Raw genomic sequence first — 18,591 nt, 5'->3', positions numbered from 1 at the left:
CACAGCACGAACACAGTCCCATTATTTGATCAAACACTCCTTACCTGAATGCAGTTTTTTAAGTTGTCCTTTGTTGGCTTTTCTTCTGCAAGTTTTGTGGCAAACTTGAGCCCTCTTCCATACATTTTATTTACCAATGCATGCTTATAGGCAAAAGTCAAAACCTACAATACAAATTTAAAAAACCAAAGCAAATTAGGTATTTTAATATCTTACAAGGTAGAACAAGTAAGATCAAATTCTGTTCAGGTAGCAGAAGTGATTCAATGTAAAACATTTACATAAGATATTTGCAATATAACAGATGATTCACAGTAGTTGTCATAAACATGAACTTCCTAGAGACTATTTCTGACTTCACAAACATATTTGACTTCAGAACTTACGTAACACAGATGTCACTAGTTTAATTTTTTGTCACATTTCTAGCTCCTTTGGATTTACATTCTCTATTAGGTAACTGTAAGGCATATTAGAAAGATAATTAAAGAATCACCAACCAGGCAGGTGTATTTTTGACCCAGAGAAGCAAAAACCAAATTGAGAACTTGAATTCCTAAGTAGTCACAAACTTAACTGCAGAAACAAGTATGAATGTACACAGTGAATGATATATATACAGACAAAAACAGAGAAATGCACATAATTATAAACAAGCAATGAAGACAGGTAAGCATGAAGACAAGCCTCAGGTTTTAGGTCAGCTTCTCACTATTGGTAACTTTTAAGAAGAGATGCTAAAAAAACTCCCTCTTCACAATATTATTTCTAAAAGCCCGGCTTACAGTCCTTACCAGTGCAGAAGTTCATGTGAGCAAATGAATATGTCTACCTAAGACCTAGCGTATAATAAAATTTGGTTCTTAACACCCGACCACTGATGGCATTCAGGGTGTGGCAAGATGGTTTAAACCATTTCACCAGCTGCAGCACTAAGGAATAGAGCAATCAGGACACTTTACTGTATTCCCTTTGGAACACTCACAGTAAAAACAAGGTATTTTTTATTTTTTACTGAAGAGTGACATAGCAGTAAAATTGGTGAATATGGTGGCGTGTCTGTTGTTGGCAGTGTTTATGAAGTCTTTTATTAGAGCTTGCTATTCATTTCCCCTCATTCACTACAACATTTTTCCTTTTCTCTGACTCTACACTAAAGGTTGAAGATTTCCCACTTAAAATATCCCATTAAGAAAAGCTAAGAGAAACCCTTCAAGGATGTTCAGAAACACGCTTTCCATTGCAGAAAAAAAAAAAGAATCAGTATTTCTCAAGCATATAAACATCAGGGAATCAGAGATCTGAATCGTGAAAGGGGTGAAGAACCTGTCTAGTTTTAGCAGCCTGAACTCTTCCACTTAATGTTAATCAATGCACAAGTCTTTGCAGGATCAATAAATAGTTAAAATATAAAAAAGAAATAAACTTAAGTCAAGGTGTAATTTTAAAGCTTCAAGATACTATGCCAAAGTATTCAAGAGTTGCTTCTTATTCTTCTTCTATCTCCAAATTCTTATTTTGCTGTTTTGAAATATTCATGTAGCTGTTGTAGCTTACAGCACACACATATATGCAACAATGAGCATACAGCACCATTCACATATACAATTTTCCAAATATTGCTATTGGAAAAATACTCTGCATGCTGCATTCTCAATCCAATTATTTTGGATATTTTCCTAAAGCAAAACACATTAGCAAACACTTCTGAATAACTACTCAGTGGATCTATTAGCAGACTTAGTTGGCTAAACTAAACTTAAAATTCCCTTTTGTAAAAGATGATAGAACCACAAAACAAAAAAAAAGAGAAAAAAAAAACCAAACAAAGAAATCAAATTAAAAATGCACTGGAGCTCTCAGCAAATATAACACTTCTGAGGCTAATCAGAAATAATGTCACTGCTCTATGAAGAAAGCTCTTACCTGACCCTGTAAGTTTTGAATGGTTATTGAACATCAGTGATAAAGGCAGGAGGAAAGCCACTTGACAGCATTTCTTTCGTAACAGGGCTTCCTAGAGGTTTTGTGGCAAGAAAACAAAGCATTTTACGAAATACCCTTGCTCCGGCCAAATAAAAAGTTGGGTATTTCTAAATGAGAAAAAGGTTCTCTGCTGAACCAAAAGGTTGAAAACAATGCTCCAAGAGCTCTTGACACAAGACAATAATTTCTGTCTTAGTGTTTGGAAAAAACCCCAAATCAACTGTTTACAAGTTCAGCAGAACTACTAAAAATTCATTAGCACTTTAGAAGTTATAAACAATGCAAGAGTTGCTTTAAAACCAGAATTTGTTTAGAAACAAAAGATGTTAGATAAGAACTATGTACACATATTGGCCAAATAAAGCCTTATAGATAAAATACTGCAAGCTTTATAAAGAAGTAAAGGTTATGATTCCTTGATATGTAAGGAAAATGTGAACTGGAGTGCTATTAAGATATAACAGAGAAAACAGCTGCTACCTGAATGCATAAAACCATCCAAGAAACCTATTTGTAGTATCCAAAATCAAATTGTTAGATGAAAGAATAGCAATGGCTTCAAAGTATTTGATATTATTTCATAACTATATAATGAAATAATAAATTATATAATAAATATAATGAAGGCCAGCTTTTGCAGAACAAGAAATATGGGCCAGAAATTGTACAAAGAGCAATAAAAGAGCAATTGAGAAAAGGCAATGCATACTTCTAGGATACTGGGGGGGAAAAAAATCACTGTTAAGAAATTTTATTCCCCAGGCTAATGGCCTGGAATACATGTGCTAGGAACCACACCCATGAAAGTATTTGGATGATCACCTCCTAACTAGCCATTGGCTATAAAGATGCATATATAGGACAGTAAAATGCTGAAATGATCTCTCTGAAGACATTTGTGGGATTAAAGTATTTAAAAGCTAGAAAACATTCTTTAAAAAAATATGTTTGAATCCAGCAATACTAAAATGCCTAGTGAAACTTTTCTAGTATCCCAATGTTGTTACCTATGGAAAGAGACTTGTATAATCAATTAATTAATCATTTAAAAAGCTGATTAAAATATACCTACATTTACCTCTAGTTAAAATACTAGGTTAAATAATACAATCTCTAGGTAAGAATACTCCAGCTATTTTTAATAACACTGAAGTGGTAATGTTTACAATTCCAAACAAACGAGCTTTATCAGGTTCATATACGTCTATAGTAATGAACTCTGCTTTCTTAGCTACATTTGTTGATTTTTCTCTGCTCTATTAACTGCCCTGTTACAAATAAAAACTACATTAAAAAAAATTGCTCATTTTCATGGAAGCAAGGAAAAGTAAAGGAATCAAATACCCAGCAACACATTTTTAGCAGTGACTGAATAAAGCTGCAAGAGACACCTGCATCTGACAATACACACAGCATCAGGAAAAACAATCCAAGCTAAAGATGTTTAAAAGATAAGATGGAAAGGTATGGGCCTTTTACTTTTTTTTAAATTTATTTTTAAGTGTGACTTTTTGCTTTTCCCCCATGGCTAATAAAGGTTGAGGGGCATTACATTCTACAGATTAGCCATTCCCAATAGCAAACACACAACATCCTACTACTCTCCTGTTGCGATTGTGTTTAAACTGAGGATTTTGGCCTACAAAATTTAAAGCCATGTTTAGGAAAAAAACTAAAGTGCTATTCTAACCATGTTTGCATAATCTATCAAATACTTGCTGCATAAAGCTCTCTTAACTGGAGCTTATGTCAAATGCTTTTGTGTACACAAGGGACATAAATATTTTCTTTCATGTTTAGTTTAAAACGAACCTTCAGGCACTAGCTGAAAAGTACGAACAAATGCATTTACTATCAAAATTGAAGTTACTTCCCTACATATGTGGTACAATATAGTGACAAGCAAGTTACTTCAATGACAAACAGACAATTCAAAGGAACTACAAAATGCCCTGTGGTGCCCAGGTGCTACATCTGCAGAGGAGAGGTGAAACAAGGGACAGCACTTATTTACTAGAAGGTGAGAAGAAACACACAGAAAAGTGATGATGCTCCTGACATGGCATCTCTTGGTTTCCAAAAATTTACTTAGCCTTTTAATTACTGACAGCTGCATGAACTCTACAGGAAGCTTAGAACTAAACACACTTAGAGTGTGTTAAGTATGTAGTATGTTTCTCTTCTTTCTCCTGCTTTTTTGAGTTTTATTATCAAATTGAAATCTAAACTGATTTCTATCTTAAGTCATATATATATATAAGTGAATGATCAGTGTAGTACCTAAATGCCTGATTTCCATCCTTTCTCACCCAGATGTTCCATCTTTCAAGTGCCAAAATTACACAGCCATGTCTAGATAAAAGAAAAGCTCTACATTTTCATCTCCAACACACTGCTTCAGAATAAGCTGGCTGTCTCTTGACAACTCTCCTTTGAAGGACTTTCACACAAGGTCCATCCTCTATCTGACTTGACTGCTCCACTTTCAATCTGTGCTGCTTTAGGATGGGCTAATTTATTTTCTTCACAGCAGCTAGTATGGGGCTTTGTTTTTGATTTGTACTGCAAAAAGGGTTGATAATTCAGAAATGTTTTAGCTGCTGCTGAGCAGTGCTTCAGAGTCCAGACCTTTTCTGCATCTCATCCCACTCCACCCACGGAGAAAGCTGGTGGTACACAGGAGTTGGGAGTGGACACAGCCAGGACAGCTGACCCCAGCTGACCAAAGGGATATCCCGCACCATATGGCACCATATTCAGCATATAGAGCGGGATAAGAAAGAGAAAAGGCTGAAGTTTAGAGAGATAGTGTTTGTCTTCCCAAATCATGCTTGGCTTTCCTGGAGATGGCTGAACACCTTCCAGCCCATGGGAAGAGGTAAATGAATTCCTTGTTTTGTTTTGCTTGTGTGGAAGGCTTTTGTTTTACCAACTGTTTTTGCACCCTATAAGTAGCTCTGTAGGTCTCATAACAGTCCATCAGTTTAGATTTCAATTTGCGTAATAAAAATCAAAAAAGTAGGAAAAAGAAGAGAAACATACTACCTGAACAGGATAGAAGTTATTTCCATATGAAATGCTACAAAAATCTAGAGAAGTTTTCATCTTTTAGTACCAATTTAACAATACAGAAGAATCAATTTTCAGAGCAAAATCTGAATATATACTTTGACAAATCCATGGTTAAGACAGTCGGAGAGGTTCCTAATCCATAGAACTCAAATCAGAGTTACTTATTCCAGGCACAAAGCAAACTGCTTAGCAAAGCTATCTGTCTTGAAATAAAAGCCAAATAGTGAAACTCCAAAATAAATGTCTATATTGGCATTCTTCCACTGAAATTATTCCCATCAGCTTTAAAAAATAAACAGGAGACAGAAATAAACCAAGGGTTACTATGCTGGAACAAAGTACTGCATTTACAAACAGACAGCAAGAAAATCACGTGCCAAACAATATGATTGAAACAAAAATCTGCTACCACACGATATTATCATCACTCAACAATTAGAGGAGATATGCTGAAAAGATGTATGTGTACAAGGACATATACATTAAAGTAAAGAGGGTAAACACCATCAACCTTCTTGACCAGGCCTCCACCTAAAGCACAAGTTCTTACAGAAAGCTTATCTACTGTCAAGGAAATTAAATGCTTTGGGGTTTTTTTTTTGTTTTTTAATCTATTGTTATAAAAGTTTTTCTTTTGTAACTATCTGAAGTGCTTCGGTAATTTTACATAATTATCAACAAATACCCAAATACCCTGGTCATTCCCACTTGCACTAAGACACAGCCATATGTGACAGTTAATTTCAGAAACTAATTAACATCAGTAGCTCAAAAGTTAAAAATACAAAGTCATAACCTCTCTAAATTAAAAGCTATGTAACTAATCACTACAACAGATTTTTTTCCCTCCTGGAATTGCTGTCTTGAATGAAGGGGAAAAAATTCAGCTCTCAGGATCTGGAACTCTAAAATGTCAGGGAAGTCTGTGCTAATAAATATATAAGAGTAATTATTTTCAAGGGTTTCTTCCTTTACCTCTACAGACATTACTGACATCAAAACACAAAACTTCTCTTGTCCATAATGTGGAAGAGGCTACAGCATGCAGGACTGAACAGGGTGGGGATGCTGCACCTCTGTGTGTACAGCTACAAGAGCGCAGAGGTTAATCAAAAATATTCCCTGGAAAGTACAGAAAGAAGTAATTCAGTAAAGGAAGCAGCTTTTTTTGTGGAAATCTGGTACTATCTTACAACCTTCCTTTAACCTCTACCTTCACTTGAACAGAGATGGGCTTGCCATGTATTTGACAAGCTTGGCAAAATCTCTGTGGAAAAAGGCAATAAAGGAAGCACAATGTACGGGAGGGACATTATGGTGAAGTAGAAGGGAGGAAAGTACAACAAAGGCAGTGCATAATTCCAGTAGAAACCATTGGAAAACTCAACATGCAAATGAAAAAAAAAAACCAAACATGCTCTGGTCTCTTACCTTGCTGTCAGAAAGATCAGTCCATTTTGTTGTTTCCCAGAATGTCTCTGTCAAAGCTTCTGAGCAGCTTTCATGATCCTCATCTTTGCCTTCTGCATCACTGGAAGCAGCCCCTTCTTGGGTCTGCAGATGAAGAAGTTGGTCAGCCAGTGCACTTCCCTTTCGACAAAGTGCATCCACTAAAGTACTCTTCTGTTTTTCCATTTCACTAGGGAGATAAAAAAACAGTATGAAAAATATTTAGAATCTTTTGTAGATACATCCTTAAGAACAGAAACAGTGCTAACTCAGTTTAAGAAAAAAAGTTTACAGTCATTAGTACACACAAGGCTATTTACTATAAATTAAACTAACTATATAAGATTACCCAAAGACACTCTGCATTAAAGATACTCAATCATCATTCTAAGTATGAAATGCCTTAGATGACTTAAGGCAAGGGCAACTCAGCATTCTAAAAGTAAGTCAGAATCTAGAAATACAGCTTTATAGTTCCTGGCATTATAAACAGAGAGTTGAGTCCACCACTAACATAAACAGATATAATTCTGCTGACTTCAAAGGAATTGCATCCATTTAAAGCACCATTTAATTTGGTGTTCAATTTCAGATGTTATATTCAAAACACATGATGTAATGGGTCAACCTACCAAGAAAGATTTAGAATTAAGTTTATTATGTCAAGGCTTTGCTTTTATATCAGCAATTCTAGAATTACACACAAATCTGGATTCAGGATAGCTAGAACAGACCGACTAGCTTTACAATCGAAATCTGGTATTTTATAGATAATCAACAAAGATGCATCTCTCATTTGAAGGGCCTAATATTCAGATCTGCTGTTCTTTTACTAAAACAGCACCATGTTACACACAGCAAAATTCATTACTTATTCTCCAGACTAAGGTGTCACCTTCAAAATACTATCTTCCTAAGGATATACATACTGATAGTACACAGGAAAAAGCTAAAACTAAAGAAGAACAATGGGTCTCAAATACTCTGAAGCTTGGTCATTACACTTTTCAGAAATGAAATCTCTTGCATGCAAACAGTTACTTCTTTGGCCAATATAAATTTTGTCCTCAAATACAGATGGGAAAGATTCCAAAATATAAAGAAAAGGCAAGTAGCATTCAAAACAGATACTTCTACTAATACTCTAGTGGTCCCCCTGAGCTTAAATTAAGCTTGATACAACAACTTAAAATCCCATTCTTCTAATACATTTAAATCCTGAAAGAACCGTTGTTTATTTTATTGAATAAATAAAAAATTGGAAGTTTCAGTGTCCCTGCATTCTGGAGATATAATAAGAGAACACAACAATTATGCTGTCATATTTTAAATTGAGTGTGCCACAAAAAAATAATACAAGTTATCAAAAAAAGTTTCAGTCATTCCATTTCTTACATGCAGAGACAAAGTACATAGACTACAGAAATAGGATGCAGGAAAATTATTTACTGGGTAGGTACTTTTTTATAGTAGTTGCATCAGGCCTGGGATCAGTCTTCATGGCAAAATATACTGCTAATGCTGTTTGATCAATATGAGAGATTACTGTATTTGCAGCTTCAACGATTTCATCAAGCCTTTTCATTCGTTCCTAAAACAAGAATATAAAGATGTTCAGCACTATAAAATCACTTAATTGTTGATTCTACTAACATTAGGGTGATTGCAACGCTATGCAGAAAAAACACCTGATCATTCAACATGTTCTTTTCTCCGTTTCGTTTAAATTTTGCTTAAAACACCTGCATACTTAGTCCATTTCATTGAAAACAAACTGTGAAATATCGTTGGATGTTGGAATATGCAAAATCCAGAGTTTACAGAAAGAGAAACACCTTTCAGTACAAATCAGTACTTTTGTATAATGTAGCAGTTATTAAATTCAGAAATAAATATAAAATCAGAATGAAAAGAAAAATATTCAAGCTAGTGGCATATGCACAAAGGTGTTTGTCTTCAAGATGAAAAAAACCACACACAAACTCTTCTGTTGACAGTTCCCATTTTTGAGGACAATAATGGAAGCTAGATTTAGCTGTGTCACTTTAGAGGGTTACTGTCCTCAGCTGTCTGAGACATGCTGCTAGGAGAAATTACCAGTCCAGAAGAAAAACAAAATAAGATGTGTGTTTGTCTCAGTAGCCACCATTCAGTATAAAACTGTTGTAGACTACGTAAGTATGAAAACTTAAAATGTGTTTAATTGAACAAGGCATAACTTGATGAGCAAACACACTTTGGTTAGGCATACTTTCTTTCACTCTGCTGTGGAATTGGGTAAATCACAGTCAAGGGAGGTACCTGTCACTCTAATTAGAAACTTCTGCTTTTAAATACTGTGTACAGTCACTTCAAGTTCAAATGTGTACAAAGAAAGACTTAGTTGTTTAGGCTCCATGGGTGTTTTGAGACAAATCAAGTTTAAGAAGTGTTAAATAACCTTTTCAGAATCCAGCTGATGAAGTCTTGCAACATACAGAGGAAGATGATTAGGAAATGCTTCTTTCAACTCACTGTACATATCTGTCGTATCCAGCCTAGAAGAGAGGACCATATAGCATGAAAGAACAGATTCTGAATATTTTTCTGAACTTCAAGCTTGTGTAGTAATGACAGCAGACATACTTGGTCATCCACTGTATTTTTAGGTCTCTTAAAGCTTCAGCAAATTCTTCTTTTGCATCTTTTTCTTTTTCCTGTTCTTTTTCTTTCTCTTTGCTGCCATTTTTACTCTTTGATGGTGATGGTATCAAATGATAATGAACAGTAAGGACATCCTGGAGGTGGGAAAAGAGACACATACTCTGAGTGATACCGTACAGGGTTTTTTTATATCATATGAAAGCTAAATCATAGCCAGCAACTACTCTGAGCTATACATACAGTAAGTAAGGATTCTGAGAGCAAAGATATTAGACAGTAAAAATTCAGGAACTACTTTAAGTTTTTATTCTAAGCAATGCAAGGATGTAAATATTAAAACAGCACACTAGGTATAAGAAAAGAAAGCCTAAAATTTAGCTAATTTGATATTTTTACATTCACATAATTTTACATAATATTAGTTAAGGAATAAGGTAGGTGGTTTTCTGTTTGTTTGTTGATAAAAATCAACAACTTGGTTAAAAAATAAGGGAAAAAAGACAGAGATCCTATCCTACAAATCTGGCAATAAACAAATGAATAAAGATGGCTGAATTCTAAAAAATAGTACCACAGTAAAAAATAGTACCACAGTAGCATAAATATGTAACAGGATATGTTTATTACTCCCAAGATACTATTTCTTCTATGTGCATACTGAATTAGCTGATGCATCCAGAGTCAACTGATTTCCATTTTGCTACTGCAGACTTCCCAGTTTCACCTGAATCTCAGTTCTAATTAAGTAGACACAACAGCAAGATATTTTAAAAAATCTTAAATGATAGCATAGAAATATGACTATAGTTTGCATTCATGCTACACTAATCAATAACCAGCATGAGAAAATCAGTTACAGCTATTTAAAAGGAAAATCCTAACTCAGACCATGTCCTTGAAGCCCATTTCCTGACAATTTACATGTAAGTTTGCAAATAGAGTTAGATTTCATCCACTGCTTCTGCAACATCAAACTGATGGGTGAGGCCATTTGTTCCTTTTGGTTTTAATGTTGCAATCTTTAAACAAGCCTCTCCCTAACAGTGAGGGCACATGTCCCACTACTTTATATACAGGATACTTCACAGAGAAGATCCCATTAGTTTAAATCCTCCAGATACCACTACTCTGTTGCAACATGCTGCAAAATACTGAGTTGCATGCTCAATTACTGTGGCAACTTAATTATTCTTACCAATTATTCCAGAATACATTTGTGGGAATGCTTCCCATAAACCAGGTCAGTGCTGTATAGTAAAATTAACCCTTGTGTATAAAATGGAGTTAAAGTTACTTAAATAGCAAGTAAAACGATGACAGAAACTGCAATAATGGACTTTAACATTAGACTTCTGAAACATTCAAAAACCATGTTGCAGAAAAATTTTATTTGAAATTGCAGCTCAAATAGACCAGCATCTTGCCGTGGGTTACTGAATACAATACTGGTAAAAGTTACTTCAATATTCCTTTAAATTTTTTTTTCCAGCTACTTAATATGTAATCAAAGAATTACAACATGGACATTTAAATACTTTTTTTGAAAACTAGTTGAGATAACTAATATGCATTAAAGTGTAGCTTTCACAGGAACTATCCTGCAAATGCATTGCAAGTATGAAGTGCACAACAAGACACTACACCCAAATGAGCCTCCAGCAAGACCTAGGCCAGAGCATGACAAAACAGGTCATGGAAGTACATACAGGAAGATACAGAGGTATCTAAAGCAAACCAAACATTTTAAGAAGTCTAAGAAGCTAGTTCAGCACAAAAATCTTAATTTACAATGTCTTCTGAAAGATGTCTTCTATGAAGACTAATATTTTCCTAAGAAAGACACCTGCCTTTTTAAGAAATAGTCTTCCAAGAGTTGAGGACTTCCTTTTTGAAAGTCCATTTTCATTTCACTTGGCAGCATATTTTTGGAGTTTTATATCTAGATGACCTCGGCATTCTCAAGCCTTGTCTATATGAGAAGGCTCTACAACTTGGTTTAAGCTTCAAACCAAGCATAATTGTATTAATAAAATCTTGCTTAGGTGGATGAACATTTGCATTTTGAGAAACTAACTCTATGTAGCTAAACCATCAACAGTAAAATGTCATTTCCCCGTTCTCTCACATAGGTACTTTTGGTCTCATGAGGTTCTGCAAGCATTACAAGCTATGGCCACTGAAAGGAAAACAATGAGTTTCAGCCACAGACACCCTCCTCTCAAAAGTTTACAGAGGAGACTTCTCTACAGACCTCAAAATTATTTCACGGGATAAATAAAGTTTAGGTTATCATCACATTTAACTATTACAGGGCATTAAGAGGGACTGAAGGCTTATTTATTTTATCTGCAAACAACAGGATAATTTATAACACTGGGCAACTCCTTAGGTACCACAAGATCTCACAATGGCACTGTCACTGCCACTACAGAAACATTCACCATTAGAGAATAAGGAGAACAAAGGCAGCTCCTCACAATTCAACACTCCAATCTGTTTTCTTATTCAAATTTCTCTCTGACAGGAACAGAATTCCTAGAGTAGTGTACTGGATTTCATTTTTATATACCTATAAAAAGATAAAGAGCTATAGACAGAGAAAGACAGCAAATGACCATATTATCCACTGAAATAATTACTTTAAGGAAGCTTTCAAATTTATCCTCTACAAACATATGCAGCATTGAGCAACTGGGAAGCATACAGGATACACACTTCAGTCAATGTACTCTGTGGAGTCTTGCAACCCTCAAACTACACACATAAACAAGCACAGTGCCATCAAAACAGTCACCTCTTGAAAGAGCTTAATTAACAGTTAATTTGGCTTCAAGATTTCAATTTATATTTCTGTCTGGTGTTTTAACATCTAGTACTTTATACGTAAAACACACATGAAACTATTGTTATTTGTACTTCAAAGCATTCACAGCAAAGCTAACCACAGGAAAAAAAGCTCCCTCTAGGAACATGCCCCAGGTCTCATTTTCCATTTGAGTGTCTTCATATTAATGCCTATCTGCACATACAGATGAATATACACATGGAATTTTAATCTGTTTTAAGATGCATACAATTTGTGCAGTGTTGCTTATTTTTATGGCAACTCTCATTTAATGGAAAATTAATTAAGTTTCTTGGAGTCACCAGGCTTACACAAAATTGCAGACACACACTTCAAATTATTTTTGAATGCCTCATGGTTAAACAGGGCTAGTATCTTAATGCTCCAAGTCATCCTTTTACATTTTCTTCACAGTGGTATTTATTAGTCTTCCACTAGTACTTATCAATATTTGCGTAATGAATTTCTTGCTTTAAACTGGAAGAAAGGATAGCAGAATAGGTAAAAAGGTGTAGAAACTTTCCATCCCTTGGCTAATTGTTACATATTGCTGTTCAAAAGCTGAATTATGCAAACCAACAAAAAAAATCATTATTATAGACCCAAAAAAGTCAATCATATGGTTTTCATTCTAACTATGTTCTGGACAAAGCTTGGAGACAAGGGGAAAAAGTAATCAGATTTTAACTGTGTTACAAATGAAAACAAAGACACCAGTTTATTATGTGGCAAGAACTTCTTCACATTTTTGTACAGTATAAAAGAATTAACTATCTTTGGAAACCTAGGCTGCTATTTCCTGGCATAACCACAAATTGCTTTTATAAAAAACAGAAGTGCAGTCAGGTGGATTGAAACCTGCTGAACATCTGGGCCCAGAGGGTGGTCGGTGACACACAGTTGGAGTTCAGTAACTAATTGTGCGCCCCAAGAGTCAATTCTGGATTGAAGCGTGTCTGATGTCATCATCAGTTACCTGGATGAGGGAGGCAGAAAACACCCTCAGCACATTTTCTAGTGACACCAAACTAGGAGGAGTGGCTGAGATGCCAGGGAGTCTGCTGCCATCCAGAGGGATCTCAAAAGGCTACAGAAATGGGCTCAACAGGAGCCTCATGAAGTTAAACAAAGAGATGTGCAAGAACTGGAAAAGAATAAATCCAGGCACACCACATGCTGGGGGCCATACAATAGGAAAGCAGCTTGGCATCCTGGTGGACACCAGGTTGAACATGAGTCAGCAGTGTGCCCTTGTGGCAAAGAGGGCTATTAATCTTACAAGGACCAGGATCTATCTTTGAAAAATATGAAAAATCTACACACACTTTTTTGACTGACTGCGCCACTGAAAAAAGACATAAACAAGTTTTCTGTGCTGGAAAACAACTGCATGTAAACTTATGACAGGGCAGAGTAAATAACAAAATTTTTAAACCAGGAAGGCCTCTGAGTTGCATTCTCAGCAAAATGCATTAATTGGAGCTCTTACAGAACAATGCCCTGAAATACACTGCGTTTTATTTCACAGAATATGCCGAGCTGGAAGGGACCAAAAGATCATCCAGTCCAGCTTCTGGCCCTGCACAGCACTATCTCAAAGAGTCACACCATGTGCCCAAGAGTATTGTACAAACACTTCTTGAACTTTGTCAGGCTGATGCTGTGACTTCTCTGGGGAGCCTGTTCCAATGCCCAACCATCCTGTGGACGAAGAATCATCTTATAATATCCAACCTAAACCTCCCCTGACACAACTTCAGGCTACTTCAGGTCCTGGTCACCATAGAGAAGAGACCAGTGCCTGTGGCTCCACCTCCCCTCATAAGAAAGTTGCAGACTGCAGTGAGGTCTCCCCTCAGTCTCCTCCAGGCTGAACAGACCAAGTGACCTCAGCCACTCTTCATACGCTTCCCCTCAAGGCCCTTCATAATCTTCGTTACTCTCCTCTGGACACTCTCTAATAGTTTAATATCTTTCTGATATTGTGGCACCCAAAACTGCACACAATGTTCAAGATGAGGCCACCCCAGTGTGGAGCAGAGCAGGACAATCCCACTGGTGCAGCTGTGCCTGATGTTCCCCAGGACACATTTAGCCCTCCTGGCTGCCAGGGCACTGCTGACTCATATTCAACTTTCTGTGGACCAGGACACCCAGGTCCCTTTCCATGGCACTGCTTTCCAGCCTCTCATTCCCCAGTCTGTACTGTACATCCAGGGCTGGCCCATCTCAGGTGCAGAATCCAGCACTTTCCCTTGCTGAATTTCATATGGCTGGTGATTGCCTAGCCCCCTGTTTTGTCAAGGTCTCTCTGCAAGGCCTCCTTGCCTTCAATGGAGTCATCAGCTCCTCCCAATTTAGTATCGTCTGCAGACTTGCTTAGTATCCCTTCCAGTCCTGTGTCCAAGTCATTACGAAGATGCTGAAGAGCACAGGCTTGAAGATGGAGCCCTGAAGAAATCCACTAGTTTATTTGCTTCTAGTACACCAATGAGTAATAGAGGGAAGTAACAAAAAGGACAGTTCTTTTTGGCTTTGGTGGTTTTAGTGCTCAGATCTGAAAACAAATCTCTATTCTAAAACCAAAGAGAAAAAAATAAACCAACAAAAAACCCCAAAAAACTCAAAACCAAAACAAAAAACCACAACAACAACAAAAAAAAAAACCCAAAAAAACCACCCAAAACCCACAACCTCTGGAATCTGTTTAATAGGTTTTTTATTCGAATTGTATTATTATTATAGTTTAATTCCCTTGTTAGAGATGCACTTAGTGAAGATCTTATACCCTATTTACCAGGAAGTCATGCATTCACATGGGATTTTAAATTATCTTTCTGAAAGCAATGAACATGATTTTCAGGTATGAAAATAAAACTCAGTAACACACACTAAAATCCTTCTTGAAAAGCCTAATCTCATTTCTCATTGTTATTACACCAAGACAAGAGTAAGTTAGCAGGTTTCAGCTTACTATTCACAAAATAACAGAGTATGACTATGAACTATGTAATTCATGGCTCTCAACAAGAATCCTGGCTAATCTGCATGTCACTCCAGAACAAAGTATCTTGAAATCAACAGAAAGCAAATACCTTTACAACTTAAGAACAAGAAAAAACCCAGTAACCTTATGTAGTAGTTTAGTTAAAGATATGTTTTCATTTTTTTTAAACAAACTGTTTTACACTGACTCCTGGTAAAATATTGTATTACCTGATGTGAAAATACAAGAAAGCACAATATTAAACACTGTTATACTGAAAGTCACTCCCTTTCCAAACTATCTGATACATGCTCCAAAATTCACTCTGTGAATACTACTACCTGCTGTGTGACTGTATAAACTCTAGCTTCCTTGTATGTTTTTTATGACTGTAAAGAAGACAACTCTCAATTTAGTAGACTGGGAATACAGTTAGATATTAAATTATTCAATTCAAAGTATTAGGTTCATATTTGATTTTCAATCTGCAGACAGAATAGGCAGAAACACTTGCCACAAAAAATCTTGACCACAAACACTGCACATTCCTAAGTATTTAAGAACAAGAAAAATTGCAGACCACTAACAACACATGCATTTTTACAGCACTTATTGCAAAACTATACAGATGCTCACGTGCCTCTCAGCTATGTGTTACAGCAGTGTTTTGTCATTCTACCAATAAACATACTTAAGGTGCTGAAGTACATAACTCAGGTCTAAGCAGGTAGATGAAGGAGACAAATTAAAAACCAAGACTGGTAGACAAATTCTTTAAGTTATATGCAAAAAGATTTCAGTATATCTTTTTCAAAAACTAACATTCAGTACCTTTTTAAATTTTCCTTGTCGCTTTGCTGCAGACTGCCCCTGGGAGTTAGAATAACATACTGTAAGAAAACATGCACACACCACACAGGATGGAGACACCTTCTCCGTACAATTATAGTTATACTTCCAACCTACAGATTCCCAACTTTTAGAGAGTCACATATATGATCAAACACGCTCTTAAAGCATGCTCTTTCAGGTTTTTAAAATTAATAAACCAATGCATCACTGTATATACAATCCATTATTCCTGCAATATAAGCAAGTGTTGTTAACCACTTAGCTTCAGTTAATAAATTACAGAAATTCAGCCTCAGAATTTTAGATTGTTGACTGTTTAGTGGCATTGTTCTCTTTCATAATAAATACTGACAAATTAGATACATTTTCCCTTACCTTGCATCCACCCACTGACTTAAGAGACAACTTTGCTGCCTAGTCCTCCTTTTTTGTCCCTTGGTACCTACTGAGGTTCACTAAAGGCAGCAGAAAGTATCAGATGCTATTTGATACCATCCTCTTTCCACTGAAATATGACCATAAGTAATGGCTTTGGCTGTGACATGAGGAACATGTCAAATAGAATTTCTTTCAGTGTAAGGTCTTAAGTATTCTCCATCATATGAAATTTGACAGGCAGCATCTACCTATCTCCTGCTTCCTATCCCAGAAACCATTGTATACAGCCACTTAGTCTGGTTTTAAAATTAAACATGCAAGGTTGCAACCAATAGATCATGGAAGTGCACAATTCTAGCTAGGTAAACTAAATTACACTAGTGTAATGGATTTATCATGGATTTCATAAAAGCACACTTGTGACCCTGCACGTATCACAAAGAAATATTAAACTAGGTATTTAAGAGCTCCTAGTTACTGGGTTTTTCCTAACTGATAAATAAATTCTCCTGATACATTCTCACCAGCAGTTACATGTAATCTGCCCCAGAAGTACAACCATTCAGATTGAATTAACTAAACTTTTAAGCTTAACAAGATCTAAAGGTACATACCAACCTACTCCCAGACACTTATTTTCTATGAAGGCACACTCTAGTTTTCTACATGTTGTTCAGTCACATCTAGTGGTATATGCACATAGATCAACTACCTGAGTACTAACAATCATCAGGATTGACTAAAATTTAGTCTCTTACCATCTGTTTAAAAACAGCTAAGGGAATCTTCTAAACACTGTAGCACCAGATACACAGAAAAGTGACAGTTACTATAATCACTATTGAATTATAGTCATACAAGTTCAAAAACATTTTTCATAGGATGTGGTGTTATGAGCAAAAAAAAATCCTTCATCTTTTTTTTCCAGCCTCACGCACAGAGATCTTATACAATTCTGTCAAAGCATACAATCATACTAGTGGTTGACAACAAGTGTGTAGCAGGTAAGAAAATCTGTTTATGTATTTGAGTCGGCAAAATGTTACCTACTACTTGGTAACAGTAACATGTTTATGTGTTTAGAAAGCACATGTTTCTGCTGAATATTGCATGCATATGATGAAGAGTATTACAGAACCAACATGCACATAACACTATATACACGTATTTTTCATTCAAAAATTACATTAAGTTAGGAAGTTACATAAGGTCAATTTTAAAGCTTCCACACCAACAAGAAAGCAGTTGCTTCTAGAAATAAACTATTTCAGAGCAAAAGAATTAAAACTCAAAATGTAAAAAATACAATTAAATTTGAAACTAGAAGATGAAAATAGTAATAGAACTACTCAGAAATTATGCTGACTTTATAATGAAACAACTGCTTCTAAAATGTATTATCTTACCAAACCTAACGCTCTTTGAAGTACTAACCTCATACAACACAGCACTTCCTGGCATGCAATTTGATTGCTAGAAAAAATTTCAGAAAAAACCCGCGTCATCCATTCCATATACTCACTGCTTTCTTTCCAAGTTCTGTTTTAGACAGAGTAAGACTTCCTGCAAGATAACATCCTGGTCCTGCTCCTTTAGGTATTCTGTTCAAAGAAAGTAAGTTCAGTGTTAAAACCAGGTTCACTAAGGTTCCATGGAAACTACAATAAAGAAGCCAAACAGGGAAAGAGCAACACGAGGAATAACCAAGACTGGACAGGCAGACACTATTAAAGTATTATTTTAGTGAGGTGCAGAGACAGGTGCTTAGATGCAGATGAGAAAAACAACACATCGTAACTTACTTGTCATCTGGCAGGGATGTAACAAAGAATGGCTGACTGTGTTTTGGTGGTAATGTCAAACTGTTGGATTTCTTCTTCCCTAAGAGAGCAAGGCTATGGTTTTCATAAATATCTAAGCTCAAGGTACTAGACAGCCTATGAGAAACAATAAATGGCAGGTCTTTGATGCGGTCCAGCTCACTGTTCTGCTCATGACGAATTTGTAACCGAATAGTGTAATCTCCTTTTTCCAGTTTCACAGAATACTGAAAGAAAGAAGTTCTCGTAAGTGCCAAGACTCAACATTTTATCATTCATAAAAAAACCCTCCAAACCCCAGAAATAAGATTGTCATGTTTTGAAAGCATTCTTTCATTGTTATCAACCTGACAGGGCAACACACAGCTCTTTTGAGCAATAGTATGCTAAGTTTCCTTTTTGATACTGCTGCAGTGAAACAGAAAGTAGCCCCAAGTAGCAAGGAACAACAACACACAACTACCCTGTTCCTAGAATCTCCCTCTCCTAGGCTGGGGAGTCATGCTTCCTGTTGGTATTTCTTTTGGATTAAATAATTTAGAATTGTTTTAGAATCGTCC

General features: G+C 36.0%; 1 protein-coding gene across 4 annotated transcripts in view; it reads right to left on the bottom strand.

The window, feature by feature from the left end:
* TPP2 (tripeptidyl peptidase 2) overlaps positions 1 to 18,591 on the bottom strand; it is a 52,816-nt gene that overhangs the window by 3,652 nt on the left and 30,573 nt on the right. The window contains exons 22-30 of one of the 4 annotated variants that reach the window (XR_012056835.1): positions 18,014 to 18,258; positions 17,734 to 17,812; positions 15,813 to 15,851; positions 9,133 to 9,284; positions 8,948 to 9,044; positions 7,968 to 8,098; positions 6,490 to 6,697; positions 1,927 to 2,017; positions 45 to 164 (exon numbers count right to left, since the gene is read on the bottom strand). Coding sequence is in view for 2 of the 4 variants with exons in the window: in XM_030276757.4 (XP_030132617.4) it covers positions 45 to 164; positions 6,490 to 6,697; positions 7,968 to 8,098; positions 8,948 to 9,044; positions 9,133 to 9,284; positions 15,813 to 15,851; positions 17,734 to 17,812; positions 18,014 to 18,258 (1,071 nt within the window). In the remaining 2 variants the exon portion in view is untranslated. Of the gene's footprint in view, positions 1 to 44; positions 165 to 1,926; positions 2,018 to 6,489; positions 6,698 to 7,956; positions 8,099 to 8,947; positions 9,045 to 9,132; positions 9,285 to 15,812; positions 15,852 to 17,733; positions 17,813 to 18,013; positions 18,259 to 18,591 lie in introns of all 4 variants that reach the window. The other 3 variants (XR_012056836.1, XM_030276757.4, XM_030276768.4) reach the window with 3 other exon arrangements.

The sequence above is a fragment of the Taeniopygia guttata genome, chromosome 1 (genome assembly GCF_048771995.1).
Source record: "Taeniopygia guttata chromosome 1, bTaeGut7.mat, whole genome shotgun sequence".
Classification (NCBI taxonomy): Eukaryota; Metazoa; Chordata; class Aves; order Passeriformes; family Estrildidae; genus Taeniopygia; species Taeniopygia guttata.
This window is presented reverse-complemented; position numbering and strand designations above follow the sequence as displayed.